Source organism: Dryobates pubescens, chromosome 15 (assembly GCF_014839835.1).
Source record: "Dryobates pubescens isolate bDryPub1 chromosome 15, bDryPub1.pri, whole genome shotgun sequence".
NCBI classification, from domain to species: domain Eukaryota; kingdom Metazoa; phylum Chordata; class Aves; order Piciformes; family Picidae; genus Dryobates; species Dryobates pubescens.
The window spans coordinates 20,523,712-20,548,700 of NC_071626.1; the positions used below are offsets into that span (position 1 = coordinate 20,523,712).

Below are 24,989 nucleotides of genomic sequence, written 5' to 3' on the forward strand. Positions count from 1 at the left end.
TCTCAACTTTTTTATCATCCCATTAAAGAATGAAACTCAGCTCAAAATACAATAAAATAAAATAAAAGTCGGGGAATTTAATGATCTAAACTTGGTAGCAGCACCAATTTGTGATTGCTAGCAACTCTTCAGCTGCCTAGATTAAGGTAACTGGAAATATCAATTACTTACCTGATTAAGTAATGCTGGGCTCTGAATAGGCTAAAAAAATCACTGCTGTGGTACTCAATATTATCATGTTTTAATACATCCTCAACCAAACTCTCAGGATACTTTGAATTTTCAACACTGGCCTGGAAATCTGGTCTTGTACAGAAAGAACCTGAGCTTTTGCTTTTTGGCCATGCTGAAAACATCACAGGATCACAGTATAACTAAGGTTGGAAGAGACCTCAAGGGTCATCAAGTCCAATCTGTCACCACAGACCTCATGACTACACCATGGCACCAAGTGCCACATCCAATCCCCTCTTGAACACCTCCAGGGATGGTGACTCCACCACCTCCCTGGGCAGCACATTCCAATGATGAATGACTCTCTCGGCAAAGAACTTTTTCCTCACCTCGAGTCTAAACCTCCCCTGGTGCAGCTTGAGACTGTGTCCCCTTGTTCTGGTGCTGGTTGCCTGGGAGAAGAGACCAACCCCTTCCTGGCTACAACCTCCCTTCGGGTAGTTGTAGAGGGCAATGAGGTCACCCCTGAGCATCCTCCCCTCCAGGCTAAACAACCCCAACTCCCTCAGCCTCTCCTCACAGGGCTTGTGCTCAAGGCCTCTCCCCAGCCTTGTTGCCCTTCTCTGGACATGTTCAAGTGTCTCGATGTCCTTCTTAAACTGAGGGGCCCAGAACTGGACACAGGACTCAAGGAGTGGCCTAACCAGTGCAGAGTACAGGGGCACAATGACCTTCCTGCTCCTGCTGGCCACTCTATTCCTAATGCAGGCCAGGATGCCATTGGCCTTCTTGGCCACCTGGGCACACTGCTGGCTCATGTTTAGGCAGCTGTCAATCAGTACCCCCAGGTCCCTCTCTGTTTGGCAGCTATCCAGCCACTCTGACCCCAGCCTGTAGCTCTGCATGGGGTTGCCGTGGCCAAAGTGCAGCACCTGGCACTTGGACTTATTAAATGCCATTCCATTGGACTCTGCCCATCCGTCCTGTCGGTCGAGGTCCCTCTGCAGAGCCTTTGATGATGATAAGAACGATGATAATACACTGTTGAGGAAGCCCTCTTTAGTAATATTTTAAGTAAATTTGCAGAGTTCTTCAGACATTGTTGAGGAGCCAGCAATGAAAGGTGCTATGTTGGACATTATTCTTACCAACAAGAAGGGGCTGGTGGAGAATCTGAAATTCAGGGCTGCAGTGACCACAAAATGGTGGAGTTTAGGATTTTCATGGTAGCAAGGAAAGTGTGCAGCAAGCTTACTACCCTAGACTTCAAAAGGGCAGGCTTTGGCCTCTTAGAGCTCTCCACTGGGAGTAACATGGCATAAAGCACTGAAGGAAAGAGGGACCCAAGAAAGTTGGTTAATATTCAAGGATAATTTTCTCCAAGACCAGAAGACATGTGTCTTAACAAAGAGGAAGGTGGGCAAAAGTGCCTAGCAGCCTGCATGGATGAAAAAGGCACTCCTGGGCATGTTTTGTCAAAAGAAGGAAGCCTGCAGAGAGTGGAAGCACGGACAGGTGTGCTGGCAGAAGTACAGAGAGGTTGTCCATTTAGCCAGAGAGCAGGTCAGGAAAGCAAAAACCCATATAGAATTAAATTTGGCCATGGACATTAAGGGCAACAAGAAAAGTTTCTGTAGGTGTGTCAGTGACAGAAGAAAGACTAGGGAAGAGGTGGGCCCTCTCCAGAAGGAAACAAGATAAGGAGAATGCTGAGGTATTCAACACCTTTTTTTGCCTCAGTCTTCATTGACAAGGGCTCTAACCGCACTGCCCAAGTTACAGAAGGTAAAAGCAGGACCTGGGAAAATGAAGTCTCCCACTGTAAGTGAAGATCAGATTTGAGACTACCAGACATGCTGGAGGGAAGGGATGGCATCTGTAGAGGGACCTGAAGAGGTGGGCTGGTGCCAGCCTCATGAAGTTCAACAAAGCCAGTGCAAGGTCCTGCATCTGGGGCAGGGCAGTCCCAAGCACCGACACAAGCTTGGTGGAATATGGACAGAGAGCAGTTCTGAGGAGAAGGACTCGATAGTGCTGGTTGATAAGAAGCTCAATAGGAGTTGGCAATGTGCACTTGCAGCCCAGAAAGCCAACCAAATCCTGGGCTGCACCAAAAGAATTACAGCCAGCAGGTTGAGGGAGGGGAGCCTCCCACCCTCTGCTCTGCTTTTGTAATACCCCACCTGGAGTACTGTGTCCATCTCTGGATCCCCCATCACAAGAATCCATAAAACTGCTGGTATGGGTCCAGAGAAGGGCCAGGGAGATAATCAAAGATCTGTAGCATGTTTCCTATGGAGACAGACTGAGAGAGCTGAGGTTTTTCAACATGAAGAAGAGGAGGCTCTGGGGAGAACTTACAGCAGCTTTCCAGTATTTGAAGGGTGTCTAACTGATAGCTGGAGGGCAGCTTCTCCAAAGGCATGTAGTGATAGGATGAGGGGCAATGGCTTCAAACTGGAAGAAGCCATATTTAGAGTAGACATTAGGAAGAAATTCTTCACCATGAGGATAGTGAAACACTGGAACAGGTTGCCCAGAGAAGCTGTGGAGGCTCCAGCCCTGGATGTGCTCAAGGCAGGTTGGTCAGGGGCTTCAGTAACCTGGTCTAGTAGGAGATGACCCTGCCAATAGCATGAGTTTGGAACTAGATGATCTTTAAGGTTCCTTCCAACCCAAACTATTCTATGATTCTGTAACAAAACCCCAGTGAGACCATTGTTTTAAAGCTTCAGCACTATTGTTTACAGTTCTACCCAAATCTGGAGGGAATGTTTCTAGTTCCTACTGAAATTCTAGTTGAAGTACTTAAGGCAGAACGTATTTTCTATCACTTCCCAAAGAACTGAATGTGCACTGAGGCTCAGCGGTCTACGTCCAGAAGAATTAGGAAGATTAGGGTAGCAGCAGGAACCTAAGGTCAAATTCTTTCCTCAAATTAAGATAATGGAACTGTACTGGTGTAATGAAAGGGGAACTCAGTCCCTTGAGTGGACCTAACTTTTAAATAAACTTCAATATTTGAAATTGTGCAAACAAAACAATCAGGGCAAGGTAACTCATCAACACTCATTTCGCTATTTAGGAAGACTCAGTATCCTTCAGGGAAAGAGCAATACAAAGATTTTTTTACCAATGTATAAGGCAGCATTTTCTTCAATGGCATAATCATCAATGTATGTAATTCCCAGAGGCTGGATAGGAGTTTCACCAATTCCACGCAAAAGATTTCCCAGCAAAACATAGATCCACATGGAAGAACCTGCTTCTTTTTCACATCCTGCAAGCATCACAAGAGAGCAACAATGATGTGCTTTTAGCAACTTATTTGACATTAAAGGCACAGGACTTTGAAAAACACTCATAATATGGGGGAAATAGTATGAGAACTTGTTTGTTTGTTGTGTTTTGTTTGTGTGTTTGTCTTCCCTGTGGGGATGACAACTTTAACCCAAGCAGCTTGATGTGGGCACATGGTTAGCATGAGCTGATTGAGATATTAGAAGGTGGCCAGTTTCAGGATTTTGTCACCACTTTTTCAATTCCATCTTATCAGACCCAGGATCTTCCCTAAAGAAAAGAGATGGGAAATTTAGATAGAATGGAATGGAATGGAATGGAATGGAATGGAATGGAATGGAATGGAATGGAATGGAATAGAGTAGAGTAGAGTAGAGTAGAGTAGAGTAAAGTAGAGTAGAGTAGAGTAGAGTAGAGTAGAGTAGAGTAGAGTAGAGTAGAATAGACCAGACCAGGTTGGAAGAGACCTTCAAGATCATCACATCCAACCTATGATAGTGAGCACTGCCAGCCACACTTATTCCACAGGTTAGAGGATGCAAATACACACATATTTTGTGACATAGAGAAGGTTTGAGTTGCTCATCCATTATTCATGCCTGGGCACCAGGGAGGAAGGTTTCTTGCCCACAAAGAGCTCAAGGCAGCCAGCGGGCAGACAGCTTTGTTGCGTGCAAAACGGGGTCAGCGAGCAGGGAGAGAAACAAGAAGGGGGTCTGCAGGCAGGGAGACTGAAGTGGCTATCTCCAGTGTGCTGAGGCCTGTTTCCCATCATAGGCACATATCCCAGCACAAAGAAGGCCATGACTTTCCAAGTTTCCCAAGGGAAACTGGTCTTTCCACAAGGCCACAAAGCTGCAGAAAGTTACTGGAGAAGACAGGGAGGCTGGAGGAAAAGCTGCAGCCTGAAAAGATTCTCTTGGCATTGGGCAGTGCCAGTTGAATAATTTATTTCTTCATTGATTTGCCTCAGCCAGTTTTTTGTTTGTGTTTTTTTTTTTTTTTTTTCATTCTAATAAACTATTGTGTGAGAGTTTGGGAGCCTTTTGATGTATTTTAGTGTGACAATAGAATAGAATAGAATAGAATAGAATAGAATAGAATAGAATAGAATAGAATAGAATAGAATAGAATAGAATAGAATAGAATAGAATAGAATTAACCAGGTTGGAAGAGACCTTTGAGATCATTGAGTCCAACCTATCACCCAACACAATCTAATCAACTAAACCATGTTTGACAGAGATCATTCTCACCTGCATTTATTTTTGCTTGAGACTTTTCCAGGGATGAGAGTGGAGTTTGGCTTTTATCCTGCAGACACGGAGAGATGCTAGCGGTGGAATTGATGGTGGAAGTGAATCTCTCATACCGATACCTATTTGTAAACCAAAGTTGCTTTTTACCATCCCAACTTACAGGAAAAAAGCAAACACATCTGTTACCATCATGGAAGATTGGCCCATGACACCTAAAAGCAAATTTCACCTGCATCCAGTGCTGCCAGTGGTGCTTTACAGGGGGAAATGGAACTCAGTTTATATTGCAGTCGTATATAAAAAGTGTACTCTCAGTTCTCTTTGTGTCACAGTGATTCATTCCAGTTAAATAGGCACTTTGCTCTGCTATGATGCATGAATCTGTATAAAGACATTATCAGACAGTGGGTGTATCCCCTGGTTGTGTTTGATACTCAGATTGTCTTCCTGAGTTTAGTCATCATGTCGTCTTTGAAGCTTCAACAGTTCTTAAACCATTTCAAAATGTGGCTGGTCAAGATCATAGGCTAATAAAAGGTTAAAGTGATTGCAACTAAGAACAGCCTGTATGTTTAATCACTTGCTCTGTGGTAATAAATCTTTTCACACACACATACACACACAAACATGAAATTGAGTAACCACATACACATATGCCTATTTCTACAGGCATCCTCACTATCAATGCCTCAATATTTCAGTGAGCCAAGGTTCGGTGTGCATAGCCCAGGTACAAAACACTGATCACTTTGCACTTACCGTCCCATGAAGAACTGGGGCATGGCAATTAGGAATGTTCCAGCTGACATAATTAAGCAGCCTGCTCCAATTATTCTTGGCCTGTGAAGCTTCGCTCCAAAGTAGCTTACGAGAATTATGATTAGGAGGTTCCCTTTGAGAATGCAAAAGGAAAACTGAATTTTATGGCTTGTTGATAGGAGAGCCCTGAAAATAATGATTTCTAGTGTGTGGTACAGGAAGCTATTTGAGTGGGAGAGGACTGATCATGTGGGGTTGGTGTTTCTCCCTCTTTCCAGGCTTTCTTACAGGGCGTCAGTGTCTTGCATGAAAAGAAAACTATAAACTTTTGGATAAGAAGCTGGAAAAGAGGACTGTGACAGCTGAAGCTAACAAATAACCAGAGAAGCAGGAAAAGAGGGAATCAAATATAGCTTTACACACTGAGGCTCAGATTTCATTCCCACAAATTCCAAAATCCACTAAACACCCATAAGATAAATTCAGTAATCTGAAATCCTAAGAGACAATGTCCCACTGGAAACCTTAGTGCAAGAAGGAAGAGGATGGGGTGGACAATGAATGTAGATTACAGTTAGAGGTTTGTACTCCTGTGATTTATCAATGACAAAGGGTAAATGCTTGTGGGGGAGGTGGATTGCTGACAAAAGGAGAAAGAAAGCAGAAATATGTGCAGTTTGAATCACAAAAGATTTAGGACTATGTTGAATTGCTTGGTTTATCAACCCTGTCCTATCCAAAGTAATCATACTGGCCATCACGCTGATCTTTAGGAGGTGAATCTTGCTCCATTTTAATGGTTCAAGGAGCTTCATACAATCATTTTTCACAATAAATTGCATCACTTAAAAAAACCAACCAACCAACCAACCAACCAACCAACCAACCAACCAACCAACAAACCCCACCCAACAACAGCCAAAATTAGGTTTCTACAGCACATACCAATTTCAAAACTGCCATCGATAATGCCAACCAAAGAGGAAGGGATATCAAATCTTCTTTCTATTTGTGTGATAGTACTTTTTAGGTAACTTCCTGACAGTGCTTTAGCAAAATAAACAAAAGACAATGCACCAAGGAATATCTGTGAAAGAAATTGACAATGATTAAAATCAGGCAGTACAAAAGGCCTTCATCAATTATTTCAAGACACTTTTTTTTTTATTCCCACCTCTTCTTTTCCCAAATAACCTTGTCAATACTTATCCTACTTTTCACCAATTGCTAGATTGATTTCTTAGTTATGGTATCAACTGAACTTGCTACCAGACACCTCTGATTTCAGGTAGATACCCAAGCTGCTGATGCTCTGAAAGATACAGAGACATATATCACTTCCCTGATCTCTCTTAGGAGAGGGTGTCTCACATAATAACAATAAAGGTAAGTGTTAAGTATGGGAAGGTGACTTATTTGGGCCTTTTTGAGTATAGGCTTTTGCAAGCACAGAGTCATAGAATGACAGGGTTTGGAAGGGACCTCTGCAGATCATCTAGTCTTAATCCCCCTGCTAGAGCAGGTTCATCTAGAGCATGTAGCAAGGATGGTGTCCAGCTAGGTTTTGAACAGGTCCAGAGAAGGAGATTCCACCACCTCTCTGGGCAGCCTGTTCCAGTGCTCAAACACCCTCAAAGTAAAGAATTTCCTCCTCATTTTCAGATGAACCTTCCTATGTATAAGTTTGTGCCTATTACTTCTTGCCCTGTCGCTGAGCACCACTGAAAAAAGACTGGCCCCAACCTCCTGACACCCAGCCTTGAAGCACAGATAACATCCCCCTCCCCACCTCCCAGCCTTCTCTTCCCTAGGCTAAAATGTCCTAAGCCACTCAGCCTTTCTTCGTAAGAGAGATGTTCTAGTCCCCTAATCATCTTCACAGACCTTTGCTGTATCCTCTCAAGTAGTTCCCTTGACCTTCTTGAACTGGACATAGAACTCCAGATGAGGCCTCACCTGGGCATAGTAGAGGGGGAGGAGAACCTCTCTCAGCCTGCTCACCACTCTTCTCGATGCACTCCAGGATGCCATTGGAAACAAGGGCACATTTCTGGCTCATGGTCATCTTGTTGTCCACCAGGGCCCCCAGTTTTTTTTCCACAGAGCTCCTCTCCAGCAGGTTAGCCTCTAACCTGTATTGATACATGGGGTTATTCCCCACAAGGTGCCCCACAATTGCACTTGTTGAACTTCATAAGGGTACTCTCCCCAACTGTCCTGCATGTCCAGGTCACGCTGGATAACAGCACAGCCTTCTGGTGTGTCAGCCACCTCAACCAGTTTTATGTCATCAGCAAACTTCCTGAGAGTGCACTCTGTCTCTTCATCCAGGTCGTTGATGAATATAGCTGGGGTTTAGAGTCCTCTTCTGGTCAGCTGTTCCCACTGAAACCCAGGGTGGACAAGAGGAAGAAGTCTCTGCACTGCACTTTTCTGGGGAGCAATCTTTCTGCATTTTGGTACTGCAAATGTGTGGACTGAATCCCTTTTACACAAAAATTGAAGAGGAAGATGTGCTCCTGAAGAGTGTTACATTCACTTCACCAGTCAGTGGCTCTTCAGTCTTCGGACAAGACTAGAGCTGGTTTGAAGTACCTCTCCACCCTGAAATGCTTACAGTGGGAATGTAGGGTCCTTAGCACCAACTGTTTCACTCCTGCAGAGTTTGCCTTCACTGGTTCTAGCCTTATGGAGTTTAAGAGCTCCGGGGGTATTAACACATTGTGCAACTGGTTATGGAAACCACAGCATTACTTTCTCCCTTCAGATACAGGTTGTGTGGACTGAATATATAGGAATGCTCTTTGTAAAAGGTGTGAAAAAGACAACCAAACCCTAAACAAATTAAAACTTGCAGTAACCTTTCATACAAAAAAAAGTTCTGGGCTCTTCAGTTTAATAAGGACAGGAACTGCTTGAAAGAGTCCAGCGCAGAACCACAAAGATGATGAAGGCACTGGAAGATGTCCCTTGTGAGGAAAGGCTGAGGGAGCTGGGGCTCTTTAGCTTGGAGAAGAGGAGACTAAGGGGTGACCTCATTAATGTTTATAAATATGTAAAGGGTGACTGCTAAGAAGATGCAGCCAGGCTCTGCTCAGTGATGCCCAGTGACAGAACAAGGGGCAATGGGTGGAAGGTGAGGCATAGGAAGTTCCACGGTACTTTTTCACTGTGAGGGTAACAACACTGGAAGAGGCTGCCCAGGGAGCTTGTGGAGTCTCTCTCTCTGGAGATATTCAAAACCTGCCTGGTTGTGTTCCTCTGTGATCTGCTCTAGGTGATCCTGCTCTGGCAGGGGGTTGGACTAAATGATCTTGCAAAGTCCCTTCCAGTCTGGAACATTCTGTGATTCTGTGAGATCTAGACCCTTGCCCTGCTCCTTAGGTCTGGTCTTGGAGGAATCATGCTTCCGGTAAACAGGTGCTCTGAAGTGAAGTACTCACTTCCCATAGAATAGTCCTTACAACACTTTGTGTGACAAGGCACATTGGTAATACCACTGGCATCACTGCTGCCCTCAAATTCTCAAGTTAACCTTCAAATATATCCCTGTGTTACATTCAACACACTTCATGCCGTGCTGGTTATTGCTCCTTCAGAAACACTTGGGGGGAAATAAACAATATCTGGTTCTCATTTCCCACAGTGAGGGCTCCCAAAGAGCTCTTTAGTAAAGATATTGCCATAATGTTTTACATTTTAATGTGTGCTTACTTTCTTGGATTTTAAACAGCAATGTGAATGCAAATATGGATGGTTTTTCCCTGAAAAATTAATAGGTCAAGATAGAACTTCAGATGTCTCTCTTTGGCACACATTTGTCTGCTGGGTTTCCAATTGTCCCAGGAAGGAGATGAAGACCACGTGCAACAATGGGAAAAGCACTCAAAACTTAGAGCAGAGACAGAAAGGTGCACATGATTTAAGGTTCTTCTGTGATTTGTTAATGACAGTGAGTAAATACATCACTACATCTTTCTCTTTCATAAAGGCAATTTCAACACAAAAGACGACTGAAAATTGGTAAAACCAATCTGCTGAATCTGCTTATTGTTTTGGAAGTATGTTACACAAATACAGATCTGAAGCAGATAGAGTTTTTTTGGTGATTTAGAAACACCTTTAATAATTTCATGCTGACTCATCAAGACATAACCCGAAATGAAGAAATATTAGTTCAGGGAAAAAAAAACAGAAATAAAGAGATTTTCTAAGTCTCTATTGGAATAGGTTAATTTTTTTGTGTTTGGGGTCCCAGATGACACAGATTTTTTTGAACAGAAGTTCAGCTGAAATGTTATTGTTTCTCTGTTTTGGAACCAACAAGCTGATTTCTGACCGGCCACTCTGTGACTGAAGGCACAATTCAACGAGAGTGCCAGGTTATTGTTGCAGCAAATGGAGGGGCAATGATAGAATTACTATTACGCTACAAGTTGAATTACTACAACTCATCTTCTGTTTGAAAACAGAACTCCATCTCTGGGCCTTTTCAAGATCAGGCTAAAGGAAGGAGAATATTCAGGAATCTAAATATTTTTTATGTCAGTCATCAGACTCAATGTCCATATATCTTAACTGTATTCTATAATTTATAGGCTTCAGATCAACTGTAGCTGGAGTCACTGATTGTATTGGGAGCTGGATTAGTATCTGAAAGTAGATGTGTCTGTGTGAGAGAGAGAAAGGCAACAGAACTAGACTGTGCAGCATGAAAGAAGTGGGCAAGGCCAAAGATTCATTTTCTGTATAACTCAAGTCACCTCACCTCACTGTTATGTGGTGATTTATTGAAATCTCACCCAAGACAGTGTCAGCATTTTGCAGCTTGGCTTTGGACAACAGGTAGAGACAGTAGGCAAAGCACCATGCTGCCTCCTGTACCATAGTATCCCATATAGGGAGGAATGATCCTCCAAGATGCAGTGGTCCTACCATCAGGTAGCTACATTACAAGGCTTAAAGCAAGGAGCTTCCATTGCCTTGAAGAAGTACTTACGGGCGAGACAAATGCAGGTACAGCAGTGATACTTCTGCAGTTGCATTTAAGAGTCATTTCAAATCAAGAACATTACAACACTACTTTAATAATAAAGGATTTAAACCATGGGGTTCCTAATGCAAATATTAGTATTCAGAGCCCAGAAGACTACCACGGCTACAATCTTAGAAAGAGCAACCTGTACTAATAGCTGCCTGTGGTACCTCTTTGCTGATACTCTGTTCTCAACTTCAGGAAAGTAGGGTGGGCACACTGACCTTTCAGAACGACAAACCTCAACCAGTATGTTATACTTGAGCCCTGGCAAATGTTAGGCAAATACAGATCAGAAGCAACCATTCCTTGTGGCTTAAAAATACCTTTAGTAATACATTTCTATATCCTGCCTCAGCAAGACACATTCAGAACTCAAAAAGGGATAATATACAAAAAAAAACCCCAACAAACCCCAAAACAAACAAACAAAAAAGAGCTTTTCTAAGTCCCTATTGGAATATTCAAAGACTCTTACTCTACCTTTATCCCTCCACAACACGATTGCTTTCCCTTGGATGCAGAAGATTCAGATTTGAATGAAGATCGGTCAACCGGCAGGACCGTGTTGTATGAGAAAAACTGAGTATTTTCTTTTGATGAGATCTCCATGATGGTATCCCTTGCCTCTAAAACAGAAAACAAAACATGGAGAACATTTTAAAAGGGCATCCTATTAGCTCAGCCTCAAAAGCTTGTCATGTGACAGCAACACCCTGCTGTACTGTTTTCCCTACAAGAGCAATTATCAAACTTTACAACAGAATCTGACTAGAGCACTGGATGTTTAATTATGGAAATATGTGATCCACTTGCCTATAATAATGAAGATTAAATCATACTCAGCAAAGAGCAATCATTTGTCATCAATGTGATTTCATTGAGTATTTGACCAAGCACTGCTGGCAGACAAAATGAGGCTTTTGTTAACATTTTAAACACCTCGGGAGTCTATACGTAAGCTCATGTTTCTAGATGTAACCATGTCTGCAGAGATTTCTCAGAGCTGATCTCTGAATTTCCCATATATCTAGGACATTAAGTAATTAGATCAAAGGAAACTAGCCCGGTTAATGAGGAGCTTGAATTGTTTTAGATTGAAACATTAGCTCTAATCGTCTGAGGTCAGCTAATGAGTTACACAAGAATAAAGAGGTTTAGTTCCCTTCACCATTTTAGAGAGAGCCTTAGGGCTCACTGATCAATTGTTACAGGAAAAATGGGAGTTTGCCTCTTTGCAGGTAAACACAAAGAAGTAAAGAAAACCTAAATACTACACTTTGAGAACAAAAGATACCAGTAATTCTTAAATCTCTGCTAACATACTGCAGTACTTTGTCCTTAATTTAAATCTCTAAATCAGATCTGAGAATATTTATGAAATCAGCTTCTGTGTTCACTTTTAAGCAGCACCATGTTTTAGGGAACTGCTGGCTGAAGATATGAACAGGAGAAATTCTTATTCTTTTACATTTGCCTCAACTCACAGATCTTCATAAGTTAAAAAACATATATGGTTTTGTGTATATGCACCTACATGTGCCTTCATGGCTTCCCAAGAGACTCTTGGGCTTCTGGAAATGTCAGTGAAAAGAAGGAAAGCATTTCTGGGCGCTAAGATTTGCTCGTGCAAATATGTGCCTCGGCTCTGTTCATACACAGACAAGGCAAAAAGTCTGTGGCTGTAGTACCAACGTTTTCACATCACATTGGATGAAATAAGAGCTACTGAATGCATCTAAGAGAAATCTTTGCACCTGACACCACCCTGAGAGGGCACTAATGCACTTTCTTGTCAGCACTAATGAGTATACAGGTGGTTTAAAATACAAGATAGGAATGGTTGTGCTCGCTGTAGAAAACTTGCAGAAAGCCTGTTCCTGCTCAGCTTTAGACTTTCTTGTGATCTTGGGAGAAGCTGCATTGTCCCTCCATGCCCTGCTTCCAGTCTTGTACAATGGGGAATGACAGCATGCATCTTACAGCACTCACATAAGGATAAACTCATTCAAACTTGTGAATACAGGCATGACCCTCACATAAAGGCATGCTGCTCTCTAAGTGTATCAAATAGCCTTCAGCTTAAGCTTTGAAATACTCTGCCTAATAGAACTACACTGGTCTAGGAATGAAGAAAACACATAATTGAAAAGTGAAAACATCTGATGCACAGCTCAGTGAATTGTCCTTATCTCTGAGCAAAGCAACATCTAACTAGAGAAGGTCCAGCAGAGGAGCAGGGGCCCTGTACAGCCTCCTTCGCTGCACCCCACAGACAGTATTGACAAAAGAAATAAAGCAGCACAGTGTGGAGATGTGGAGATGTGAAGGCGGAATATGACAAACAATGCTTGACAGCAGCACACTGGTACAATTCTCAGATGGAGAGCAGAGTTTAAACAAAACTTGCACTCAGCAGTGTAAAAAAACTGTTATAAGAATTATTAACACTTATTATCTGAGCTAGGATGTCAAATGGACCTGTGCTAGGAAGGACTGACAGCCATACAACTCTGACAGGCACAGTTGTTCCTGCGGTGGCTTTAATGAGGTCAGTAGTTTTCAGGCCTGGAGCAACTTGCAACCATATATCTCAGGGCATCACTTCAGCTACCCTGACAATGCCTCTGAGGGAAATTCTCACCAAAAGACAGAGAGCAGAGCAGCATGTCCAGTGGCACCACAGTCTGCTGTAAAATTAGCTTTAATCTTTCCTCTTTTGTACAACCAGCATAAATATGAGTGTTTCAAGACCAAAATGGCCCTGTGCCACACCAACACATTTTGGCTCTGCTGGTATTATACTGGGAGTGTTTGTAATACACTGCCAGCTGTGTTGGGAGGTCAGGCATAACTCTGGTTTTATCCAAGCAGATACCTGACTTGTAAGGATGGTCTGTTACTGACTTGGGTAAAGTGATAGCCTATGGGTTTTGCCCTATCTTGGATACCACATTTCTACAGTGCTGTGAAACATGAGGACAGCTCTTCCTTCCCAGATGTGGCAGGAATGCCAGGAAAACATAGCTCTAGAGTCATAGCATTGGTCAGGTTGGAAAAGACATCTGTTAACTTAGTGCTGCCAGGTCACGGCTAAATCATGGTCCTAAGTGCCACATCTACACATCTTTGAAACCCCTCCAGGGATGGTGACTAACCACTTCCTTGGGAAGCCTGTTCCAGTGCTTGGCAAACCTTTTGTTGAAGAAATTTTTAACTCATACCCTATCTACACCTCCCCTGCTGAAACTTGAGACTGTTTCCTCTTCTCCTGTCTCTTGCTACTTGAGAGAAGAGACTGATACCCACCTTGCTACAACCTCCTTTCTGGTAGCTGTAGAGAGTAATAAGGTCTTGCTGCCACTTCCTTTTCTCCAGAATAAACAATGCCAGTTCCCTCAGCCACTCCTCATAAGACCTGTGCTCTGGACCCTTCATGAGCTTCATTGCCTTTGTTTGGACACACTTTGGTACCTCAATGTCCTTCTTGTAGTGAGGAGCTTGAAACTGAACACTGTATTCAAGGTGCAGCCTCACCAGTGCTGATCAAAGGGTGACAAACACTTCCCTAGTCCTGCTGGCCACACTATTTCTGATACCAGCCAGGATGCTGTTGGTCTTTTTGGACACCTGATCACACTGCTGGCTCAAGTTCAGCTGGCTGTCAACCAATACTTTCAGGTCCTTTTCTGCTGCAACGCTTTCCAGCCACTCTTCCCCAAGCCTGTAGGGTTTCATGGGGTTGTTGTGACCCAGGTGCAGGACCTGGCACCTGGCCTTGTTGAACCTTATATGACTGCCCCAGCTCACTTAATTCCTCTGTAGAGTCTTCCTTCCCTTGGATTATGAGGGCTTCATTCTGCTTCCTGTCCCTGTCTTCTGGCTCAGGAGGTGGAGCACCCAGAGACAACTTGGCTTACTGTTAAAGACTGAGCCTTTTCCTCATCCTTGGTCACTATGGTTCCCCCAGAGTCTCTCCTTAGTCCTCTTTTTGTTGCTAATTTATAGAAAGATTTTTTTATTGTCTTTTACAGTGGTAGCCAGATTAATTCTACCCAGGCTTTGGCTCTTCTAATTTTCTCCCTGCATAACTTTCTGAGTGGCCTGACCTTTCTTCCAAAGACCACAAGCTCTCTCTTTTTCCCTGAGTTCTAGTCAAAGCTTCCTATTAAGCCAGAGTGGTCTTTCCTACCCACTCACCTTTCAGCACATGGGGACAGCCTGTTCCTGCAACTTCAGGAGCTCCTTCTTGCAGAAAATCCAGCCTTCCCAGACACCTCTGCCCTTCAGGACTGCCTCCCAAGGAACTGTCAATGAGGCCCCCAAACAGGCTGAAGTCAGCCCTCTGAAGGTGCAAGGTGGCAGTTCTATTACTTTCCTTCCTTCTCCAAGAATCAAAAATTCTAATAATTTTGTGACTGCTGTGTCCAAGACAGCCTCCACCATCACAGCACCCACAAGTCTTCTCTGTTCATAAACAATGGGTCAAGCAGGATGCCTTCCCTAGTTGGCTCCCTCATCAGCTGTGTCAGGAAGTTATCTTCCACACATTCCAGGAAACTTCTAGACTGTTTCCTCTCTACTGTACTCCATTTCCTGTTGAGATCTGGTAAGCTGAAGTTCCCCACAAGAACCAGGACTAGAGATTGTGAGACTTCTCCCAGCTACTTGTAGAATATTTCATCTGCCTCTTTATCCTGGTTGGGTGGTCCATAACAAAATCCCACCACAATATCTGCCTTGTTGGTCTTCCCTCTGATTCTTTCTGATAAACACTCAGCCCTATCGTCACCATCATTAAGCTCATCATAACGCTGCCTAAATGCAGGGCTACCCCAGCACCTCTCTGTCCTTGCCTATCCCTTCTGAAGAGTTTATAGCCATACAATGCAGCACACCAGTTGAGCTTCGTCACACCTACAATACCTGAGCAAGTCTAGGTGGGTGATGCTTTGCCCAAAGAGCTGCTGGCCATTCTTACACCTTTCTCCTGTCCGTCACTGGGGCTCATAGCTGGAGCTCTGACCCCTTCTCACATTCCTGGCTGCAGCTGGCTGGGGTGCAGGAGCCCTCTCTGTGGCTCTGCTTCCCATCCCACCAAACGCACGCCAGATAACTCACCCATGACACAGCCTGGGTGGCAGCGGCGCTCACAGTCCCATAGGGACTATCCCTGGTGGTCAGGTCCAAGGATGAGCCGGTTCCTGAGCATGCATACAGCAGGCTGAGACACTCTCAGGCAGTTCCCAAAGTGCCCCTTCACCCATTCAAACTCCAGGCAGTGAAAAATAGTCCTTCCCCCACTGGAAATTCCTCCACTTTGCAGTAAGCCTCCTTAGACATGCTTTCATTGTGTGTCAGCCCACAGACGCAGCAGCTGCACTTGCTAGGATAGGTGGACACAGGAAACCAGTACAGAGACTGTTTAACCCAGAACCCAGTTAAAAGACATTATCTCGGAATGGCAGCTCAACAAAGAGAAGAAGAAAAGCCAAATCTTACCTGGCAGCTGAGATCTCCAGAGATGGTGCCTACCAGATTTTGTAGGTAAGCTCCCTCTATGGCTTATGCCTTCCCACACATGCATGCATGGGCACCAGTCCCAGCTTAGAAGCAGGAAATATTGGAGGGGGAAAAAAGACCTCTTAGAAATTACCCTGTCTGTGGGACATCTTTATACTGGAGGTAGAGAAAGGAAAAAGCGTAAGGGTGGGGGAACTTGTTTGGTTTCTTGTTTCGCCTGAGCACTTGATATTCTTTTCACCCCCATCCTCCTCCCCCACCTCCTCACTTTCTTCTTCCTTTCTCCCCTCCTATGAACTCTAGAACATGGGGCACAGAGGCAGAGCAAAGATGACGGGTGCCCTGGCTGGAAATCCTGAAGAGCATCTAAGCTCTCCCGGGGGTATTTTTCTTTTTAACTTGCTGTGAGCTTGATGGGGCATGTGACAAAGCTTTGTGGAGAGGAGGGAAAAAAATAAAAATCCTGACCTTAATTGCTTATTCCCAGGAAATGAAAGATTTCAAGGAAGAATGGCCCATTAAAAATACAACAAGGTGTACGTGGGAGAAGACAGGATGTAGGGTGAGCAGGTGATTGACAAAACTTTCCCTTCCAGACCCTGATTCCTTCCCTTTATACCCTGCTCCCCAAAAGCCTCAGGGTAAAGTCCCCTTACATGATGTAAAAGCAGAATGAAAAGACTCATTAAAAGATAGAATTGCAGGGTAGAGTCAGTCAAGTCCTTTACTACCATGAAAGGAAACTTTTGCAGACTTCATTCCCACCCTGTGTTTGCTGACCCAGCATTTACTTGCAAGCTTGTGCAAATGTGAAGAACGTGACTAGTTCCCAGTTCAGTCGTTTGAGCTGAGAGAGGCTATAAATCCTGTGTCTTCTACTAACCTGTGAGTTTTAATTATATAAACAGAGAAGGTATTAAACCTATAAATTCTTCATTTCCCCATCTTGTTCTCTCCCAGCCTCTGAGGTAGAGCATGTTCCCATGGCAGCTAAAACGTCATTGGCACTCAAAGCGGTGCCATGCCAAACACAGTGCCTCGGAACAGGCTTCTACTTTTCTAGATTTAAGACAAATTATTATCCCTTCCTTCATTATATCTCCATTTTGGGTTCTTAATATGGCCAGAATTTTATTTCACTGCATGTAATTCATGTGTCTTATATTCTTACTTGGTGGGTTTGGAGACTTGGAAATCTCTCTTTTCCTCTTCTGAGAGATAGCAGGGTGCCTAACAGCTCACCAGAATTAGCAACTAGGAGAATTAGTGATTATGAGTTCTTTCAGCCTGTTTCAGAGAACAGCTTCCAGCTTGTTTCCTTCAATTATTAGGAAAGCTGAATTTACACAATGTGGGATCTGTGCTAGTTTTGCCTGACCTTTAATCTTTGTGGCTGACCTTGTCATCCTCAGTGATTTCTGACACAAGCACCAGTTATTCTGCCACTGGTGGCCTTCACCACGCTGCCAATTCACAGAGGAGAAACTCATGTTCAGAATCATGAATTCTTTATATAACTCCCTTTCACGTAATCCTCCAAGATCCTATCATGCTACAAATAATATCAATGAACACCAGGGCATGGTGTTCTACCCTTAGAGGGAAATGCTAAAGAATGATTTTATGCAGTTTAAAATGAAGCAACGCTTTGAAGTATGAGGCTCACAGTTCTTAGTGCAACCTCATCTTGCCTGGATGTTTGGGTCCTTGTGAAACCTCAGCATCAGCTTTCCATCACAGTTAGATTTTTCCTGGAATTTCTTTATAGAACCTTCTCTGACTTCTTTCTAAGTGCAGATAATATCTTAACTGGAACTGTATGAAAACCACCCTGGGAGAAGGCATTTTTCACTAGGGAGTTTTCTTACACCTTCCAGAAGAGCATCACCACTCCGTTATTAGCTAGTTACAGCTGTTCCTCAGAAACAATCTTATTTTATGTCCTGCCTTACAATAGTTTTCCAGGCGCTCAGAGAAAATGGATGCCAGATCCTCACTAAAACTCAATGAGTTCATCTGGCAGAGAAGGAAGTCTCCTCCAGGCAGGAATTTATTAGCCTCCCAGGCCTCCAGGCCATGGGTTTCACATGGAAAGATAATGCAGTACATCATCTCCTAGAATTTACTAACATGAACTGAAACAGGGGAAACAAATCACCACCAGTTCCAACACAGGACGTGTGGCCTCTTGCGTGTCACTTTTCAGTGCCTCCCACAGGCATGTCCCAAGCACAATGACACAAAAAGTCCCTGGAACTTTGACAGACAGTCAATCAGACAATAAAGGTTTTGCTTTCCCATAGGCCTAAAAGAAATTGCTTACTTATATATACTTACTCTATAATTGAAACCAAGCCTTTAAAGTAGCTGCAGGACAAAGACCCAGACTAACGCCTGTTCCTTGAGGTCTGTTTCTATTTTCTTTGCATTCCTACTTTGTATTAGTTACAGGAAATTAGAAGCCAGACCACCTTCATTTCTAAAGCACAGGGTTCAATTAATTACATTTACAAAGCCTGGTCTAGTGTAGTGAATAGCTGTGACAAGAGTAATCTTGATTCATAGATGTGTCAATACATTAACAAGCCAGCGGCTTTGTCTTTAAACTATGCAACAATGACAGATCTCTGAGGTGTAGCTCCAGGGAACTGCCTGCTTTTTCTTCAAGCACATTTTGTGAACAAATATTAACCTTGTAACAGCTCAAAAACTGTGCTCAGTGTTCAGCAGCATGAAACATTTTCCTTTGTAAATGACTTAACTGTCTCCCCCCAAATTCTAAGTGACTTATTTAAATCGTAAATGTACAGATAAACTTTACACTGAAATCAAAATACACACATACCAGCTGAAAAAAACCCAACATTTATCTGATAGAAGGAACATAGTGACTGACTATTTCACAATAAGAAAACCAAAATGTTTAAATGGGATTTTGCTAGACCACACCTCCTTAAAATCTGAACTGACATGATCTGTATGGTCCAAAAGAGAACATATTCCCAAGACTTAATAGTATGTTGTAAAGCAAAGATATGTATAAACTCTTGGTCTGAGCCCTCAGCTACTCAGACTGACGCTTGGCTCCTTTATTATTTATGCTATCATGTAAAGACTTCAACACTCAGCTGCTCTGCTCTGCCTGGAACAACTCACAGAGGAGGAGAGCCAGTCATAGCAGCAACTGCTTGTGGCCCAGAGGTTTCCTACCGCAATTATCTCCTAAATCCCTGGAGAGCTCAACACAGAAGTGAAGATGCCACAGACTAGCCCAAGAGAGGTGGCTAAGCAGTAATACATTTAAAGGAGAGGAATTGAACCATTCGTGTTTGCTGAAGGTCATGCAGGAAGCTTGTGCAGAATTTAGGAAGAACTCAGAGATGCCCAAGGTGTCCCAACACTACTGAGCCTGGAACTGCAACTGCCAAAATAATGGCATCTTACAGGCAGCTGTTTCTCTCAAAGAAACACCTCAGAGTACTTCAACTTTAGTACAATTTAACTTTTATAATTTAAAAAAAAAAAAAATCACAAACCAACCAACCTCCCTTTCTCCTAGCTTCAATTCTTTAATACGTTAATGTAGAGCCAATAAGAAAGTACAGTGAAGACATTTAGGCAACTAAATGCAATTCAGTTTCACTGTCTACTCTGTTCCTATGGATTCATTATTTCTTGACATTAGTTTTCTTTGTGTGTCCAGTCCTAAGAACACACTTGATACAAATTTGAAACTCTGCCCTGGTGAGGCTGTATCTGGGATATTGTGTCCAGTTCTGGGCCCCTCAGTTCAAGAAAGACCTCAGGGAACTGCTTGAGAGAGTCCAGCACAGAGTCACAAAGATGATGGAGTGAAACATCTCCCTTGTGAGCAAAGGCTGAGTGAGCTGGGTCTCTTTAGCTTGGAGGAGACTGAGTAGTGACTTTGTTCATGTTTATAAAGATGTGAAGGGCAATGTCAGGAAGACAGAGCCAGGCTCTGCTCAGTAATAGCCAATGATAGGACAAAGGACAATGGGTACAAGCTGGAGCAGAGGAGGTTCCAAGTGAACATAAGGAAAGACTTTTTTGCAGTGAGGGTGACAAAACACTGGAGCAGGCTGCCCAGAGAGGTTGTGGAGTCTCCTTCTCTGGAGGCATTCAAAACCTTCCTGACATGTTCCTGTGTGACCTACTCTAGGTGCTCCTGCTCTGGCAGGGGGATTGCACTGGATGATCTTTCAAGACCCCTTCCAACACATAATGTTATGTGAGTCTGTGAAATTAGTAGGAAACTTACTGTCAGAACAAACCTTACTAACTCATTCTTCCCATCAATGAAGCAGAGACAAATAATACTTTAGCTGTTAGAAGCACTCAGAGATTGCCATGAAAATTGCAGACCTGAGGATTGAACTAATTGAACTAAGGATGTCCAGATCTAGATCAAAGAACCTTGAAAGAGCTCTTCCAAACCAAACCATTCTATGATTCTATGAATCTATTCTATACTTACATAGCACACTGTCAAAGATCCCAGTGACTCCTGTGAAATCCACCACTGAGGGGGTATAACAAGAAGGATGAAAGAGCAACCCAGTGACATATCTCTTCAGGGCATTTGTACTCACTGGATCTCTGGGGAGAATTTTAATTTAGAAGAATGTAATAAGAGAAGCTGGAATTTGTCCAGCCACCAGGGATTAATAGCATTAATCTTAATAAAACCCCATAGCATTTTCTGTAATGCAGATAAATTCTTTGAAGTAGGTTTCAACCAAAAGATTTTGGCTAGAAACATGGAAAAACAAGGTGTAAAGAATTTAACAGAAGAGCTGATTACACAGGAGGTGTTGAATTTGTAGAATGTGATGCCTTTGGCAAGCACAGTAATAAACAATCACCATGAGCAAAAGATTGTGAAGTAATTTACCAGCAACAACAACAAAAGCCACTGCAAATGAAGCCATCACACAGATCAAACAGCAGATTTCTGCTTTGTATTTCTTGGTTGCAGATGTTGCAGCAGCCTTTTATCTGTATTAGACTTCCAAACCATCACAACTGTGACTATCCCAGGTAACTTAGTGACTAGCCATCAAAACCTTAGGTAAAAGTTTAAACTTGCATTTTATTGGTTTTGCCCTATAGCTCATGAATGAATGCAATGTTAGTATCACCCCTTGGCTGTGAAGCTGTTCCACAAAGTAGCTGGCTTTGACACTTCCATTCTCAGCATGCCAGCTTTTTAGGATCCCAGCGTGTGTCCTCAATTGAGCCATGAGCTGCCCAGGGCAAAAGGACAGAAAGTACTTTCCCCCAAAAGAGTAAATAAAAACACTTGCACAGAATTGGAGATTAAATGAAAAATGCCATTCATAAAAAAACAAAACCAAAACCCCACAAAAGATATATAGGCACAAAGGAAATAGATACACAAATCACAACCAGCCTTGGCTCAATCTATACCTGGACATACAAAGCCTCACTAGGCCAAAACCTGCCAAAACCTCCCCCCAGCCCAGGACAAGCCTACCAGGCTTAAATGCACCACCCACCCACCCCCATGCTAGGCCAAAATTGCACAAGAAGAAATTAGCTGCCAAGAAGGCTGCAAATTCCCCCACAAACCAAAAGAGGTAACAGCCACTGTGCCAGGACCAGAGAGAAGGGAGGAAGAAGAACAGACTGTGAGATTGAGGGATAACAGGATGGAATAGCAATAACTGCAATATTCTCTGCCTCTCCCTGCACTTGTAGTCCCTGGAGGACTTTTTATCACTATGGTAGGACACTCGGTCGTCAACCTGTAAGAGCATGGAGTGGCTAAAAATCTCCCTTATATTGTGGCTACACAAGAGGTACAGCCCCCATTAGTCAGGGTCGCACCTGGAAGGCATGCATCTGCCAAAGTCCTTTGCTGCCCTACCCATACCATGAATCACTGATAACATCCAAGGTGTCAGTGGTGGCATGAGGGATAAGGCTGATCTCCACAGGATATTGGTGAGATAACTGAAGAAACATCAAAGAAAGTATTGCGAAACACAGTGCCAAGAACTCTCTGAGATAACTATTTTTAGTGAAACAAAAGTAAGTAGTTTTAGGCAAGTGGATTTGCCTGGGCAATTGAGAGTAATTTGAACACCCAGAAAATGCAACATTTAATTGAGCTGCTACTGATTGTGCATCATGGCCTCCTTTATGTTTTACCAGAACCCCAGGAGAGCCATGTTTTTGTGTGGTCTCATTAGCTGATTGACTGCCTCCGCTCTGTGCTTTATTGCTCATCACTTCCCATGGGAACCTCTTGCTGTTTGAAGAGCTCTAGAGAGAGTTTGGTGTTTTTCAAAGACAAATACATTCTTTACCATGGTAGTGCCTACACTTTGTGAAAAAGAGAATTGAAGGAAAAGAAGTTTAATTCACTACTCCACTTGCTTGCTTCTCTGTGGGCAGCTGCAAATCTCTGGATCAAATCATTCCATGCCATGGAGCTACTGAGTGCTTGGGACAGACCAGCTGCAGGCTTAAAAGAAGTTTCCTTAGACTAGGAATAACCATATTTTATTTTTGTATTATTTCTAATCACTGCCTGGTGCAAATCTCCTTACATTTTTGCCACACAGAGCTTAAGCCAAACAAATTCAGAGCTTAAGGCAAATCAACTTGTAGGACTTGAAAATCGACAGTCTGATATGCAGCTGATGCTTTTTCATATTTTGAAATTAAGGAACTTTTAAGTTATAGGGACAGGCACTTTCAACACCCAGTTGATAATTCGTATGCAGCCATTTCAAATGAGGTGGTTAATGAGCTCTCCAGATCTTTGATGAAAGTAGGTAGCAGTACCACAGTATAACTAAGGTTGGAAGAGACCTCGAGGATCATCGAGTCCAACCTGTCTCCGCAGACCTCATGACTAGACCATGGCACCAAGTGCCACATCCAATCTCCTCTTGAACACCTCCAGGGACGGTGACGCCACCACCTCCATGGGCAGCACATTCCAATGACGAATGACTCTCTCGGTGAAGAACTTTCTCCTCACCTCGAGCCTAAACCTCCCCTGGCACAGTTTGAGACTGTGTCCCCCGTAACAAAACCTTAAAAATGGGGAAAATTTTGGACAGTATAAGGCACTCAAAAAATTATAAACACTGAGCAAGTTAAAAAAAAAAAGTAGCTAGATGTCAATCCTAGCCCACATACTAGACTAGCAAAATCTTCATTGAGGAATGACAGCATACTTACCAACAGAACTGTCACAAAACGGGTTTCACTCAGAGATGGGGAAAAAAACCCCAACAATCAACAGGTAGAATATAGAATCATGGGAGCATTAACTTGGGAAAGACCTCTGATGTCCCACTTCAGCAGATTATGTCTGTGATTACTAAGGTTAAGGTAACACATTTCATTTTTTTCTGGAAGCATTAGTCACCCTGCGTTACTATGGCTGAACAGTGCGGTGTAATACAGACCACATTCAATCCGTATGGTCTGTATTAATTGGATTCAAAAGGATTCACACAGGTGATGGACATTGAAATATTGGTCATCATTAAAGAAGGATGTTTATGAAGAGGCCATTCAAAGATTGGTTCAGTCACATGGAACTTAACATGAGATTTATTAGTGACCTGAAACAGACCAGCATAATCCTGCACTCTAAGTTGCAGGTAATGAGATACCAATAAAGGTGAGCATGGGTCACAAGCATGTACTAAGCAAGGGCTGACAGGTAAAATGGTAACTCAATACATACCAGCTTTACTAGATTTCAATCAGAGCTTGAAGAGGCTACAGGTCATTTGCAGTCTGGTGCTTAAGCTGAAAACTGGACACCAAAAGTAAATTTGTCCAAAAAAGGAAAAAAGAAACACAGCAAACAGGATACCACAGAATTCTATTTATGTTGTACATTTGTCTTCACATTGCAACATCCACATTGTTCATTTTGTGACAAGTATTTCTAGTAATTTTGAATACATATTTACTGTATAATACATTTTAACAAGAGGCACTTCCAGAAATTCTGGCAAAAAAGGAGCTTCATTAGAGTGTCTAACTTACAAAACAGTAAAAATAAATAATGTTTATCTAAAAGATTTTTTTTTTTCTGTACAGAATCTATTTTGTACAAAACATTTATCAACCATTAACTAAATCACTTAACAAATACTTGTGAAGAGAATATATTAAGTATTGCTACATGTATCGGAGTGCAAGATACTAGTGAAAGGAAAAGGAAATAGTCTGTTTATGAAAATCACCTAAAAATACAAGGCCTTGTTCCTGAAGTGTTTAGAAAGGAGAAGCTTGGTTACAACAATACCAACAATATATAAATATAAATTAATGCATGTAGTACTTAGTGAAAAGAACACTGTGTTAAAAACTGGCGTGTACAAATCCTAAACAAGATGGCACTTTTCTGCGTTGCCACTTTGGCTGGCAGTTAGTTCTTAAAATATTGCTTTAAAAGAATTAGAAAGGTACACAAAACCCTTTTCAAACAGAGCCATATAAAATGACATTCCCCCCCTCCCTCCCCTCCACCCCCCAATCTTTCTCTCACCTTTTGAAGTGAAAAAAGTTAAGGAGGGTTTAATTTTGAAGTACACGGCTGACTTGTGAAAACCTGCTACTAGAGCTGAGCCTGAATGAGCATTGTAAAGTAACTCTGTCCAAGGCTCAGGACCTTGAGGTCCCAAGCCAAAAGGCAAACCTCATAGAACAGGATGTAAGGTGGCCAAATTCTTCAGTGTTTTCTGAAGTAAAACCCCCTTTAAGTTGGCCTGTTGTGAACTCGAAAACGCAAAACCTCTATGATTTGACATTTGACATGAGGAGGGTCAAATGCTTTGGTCATATCAACAGACCAGAAATGGTCATTCAGGGAGGGTCTTGACCTTGCTGGATTCATTTCTTGATTACTTCCACCAAAATGGGATTTT

At 42.8% G+C, this 24,989-nt stretch overlaps 1 protein-coding gene across 5 annotated transcripts in view; it reads right to left on the reverse strand.

The window, feature by feature from the left end:
* LOC104302312 (solute carrier organic anion transporter family member 1C1) overlaps positions 1–16,616 on the reverse strand; it is a 34,116-nt gene extending 17,500 nt beyond the window's left edge. Inside the window, exons 1-7 of one of the 5 annotated variants that reach the window (XM_054167976.1) lie at positions 16,519–16,616; positions 15,649–15,913; positions 11,011–11,156; positions 6,438–6,579; positions 5,493–5,625; positions 4,731–4,852; positions 3,308–3,454 (exon numbers count right to left, since the gene is read on the reverse strand). In XM_054167976.1, the coding sequence (XP_054023951.1) occupies positions 3,308–3,454; positions 4,731–4,852; positions 5,493–5,625; positions 6,438–6,579; positions 11,011–11,156; positions 15,649–15,652 (694 nt within the window). In that variant the 5' untranslated portion in view covers positions 15,653–15,913; positions 16,519–16,616. Of the gene's footprint in view, positions 1–3,307; positions 3,455–4,730; positions 4,853–5,492; positions 5,626–6,437; positions 6,580–11,010; positions 11,157–11,343; positions 11,591–15,648; positions 16,425–16,518 lie in introns of those variants that run through there. The other 4 variants (XM_054167975.1, XM_054167973.1, XM_054167974.1 and 1 more) reach the window with 4 other exon arrangements.
* Positions 16,617–24,989: the final 8,373 nt, after the last annotated feature.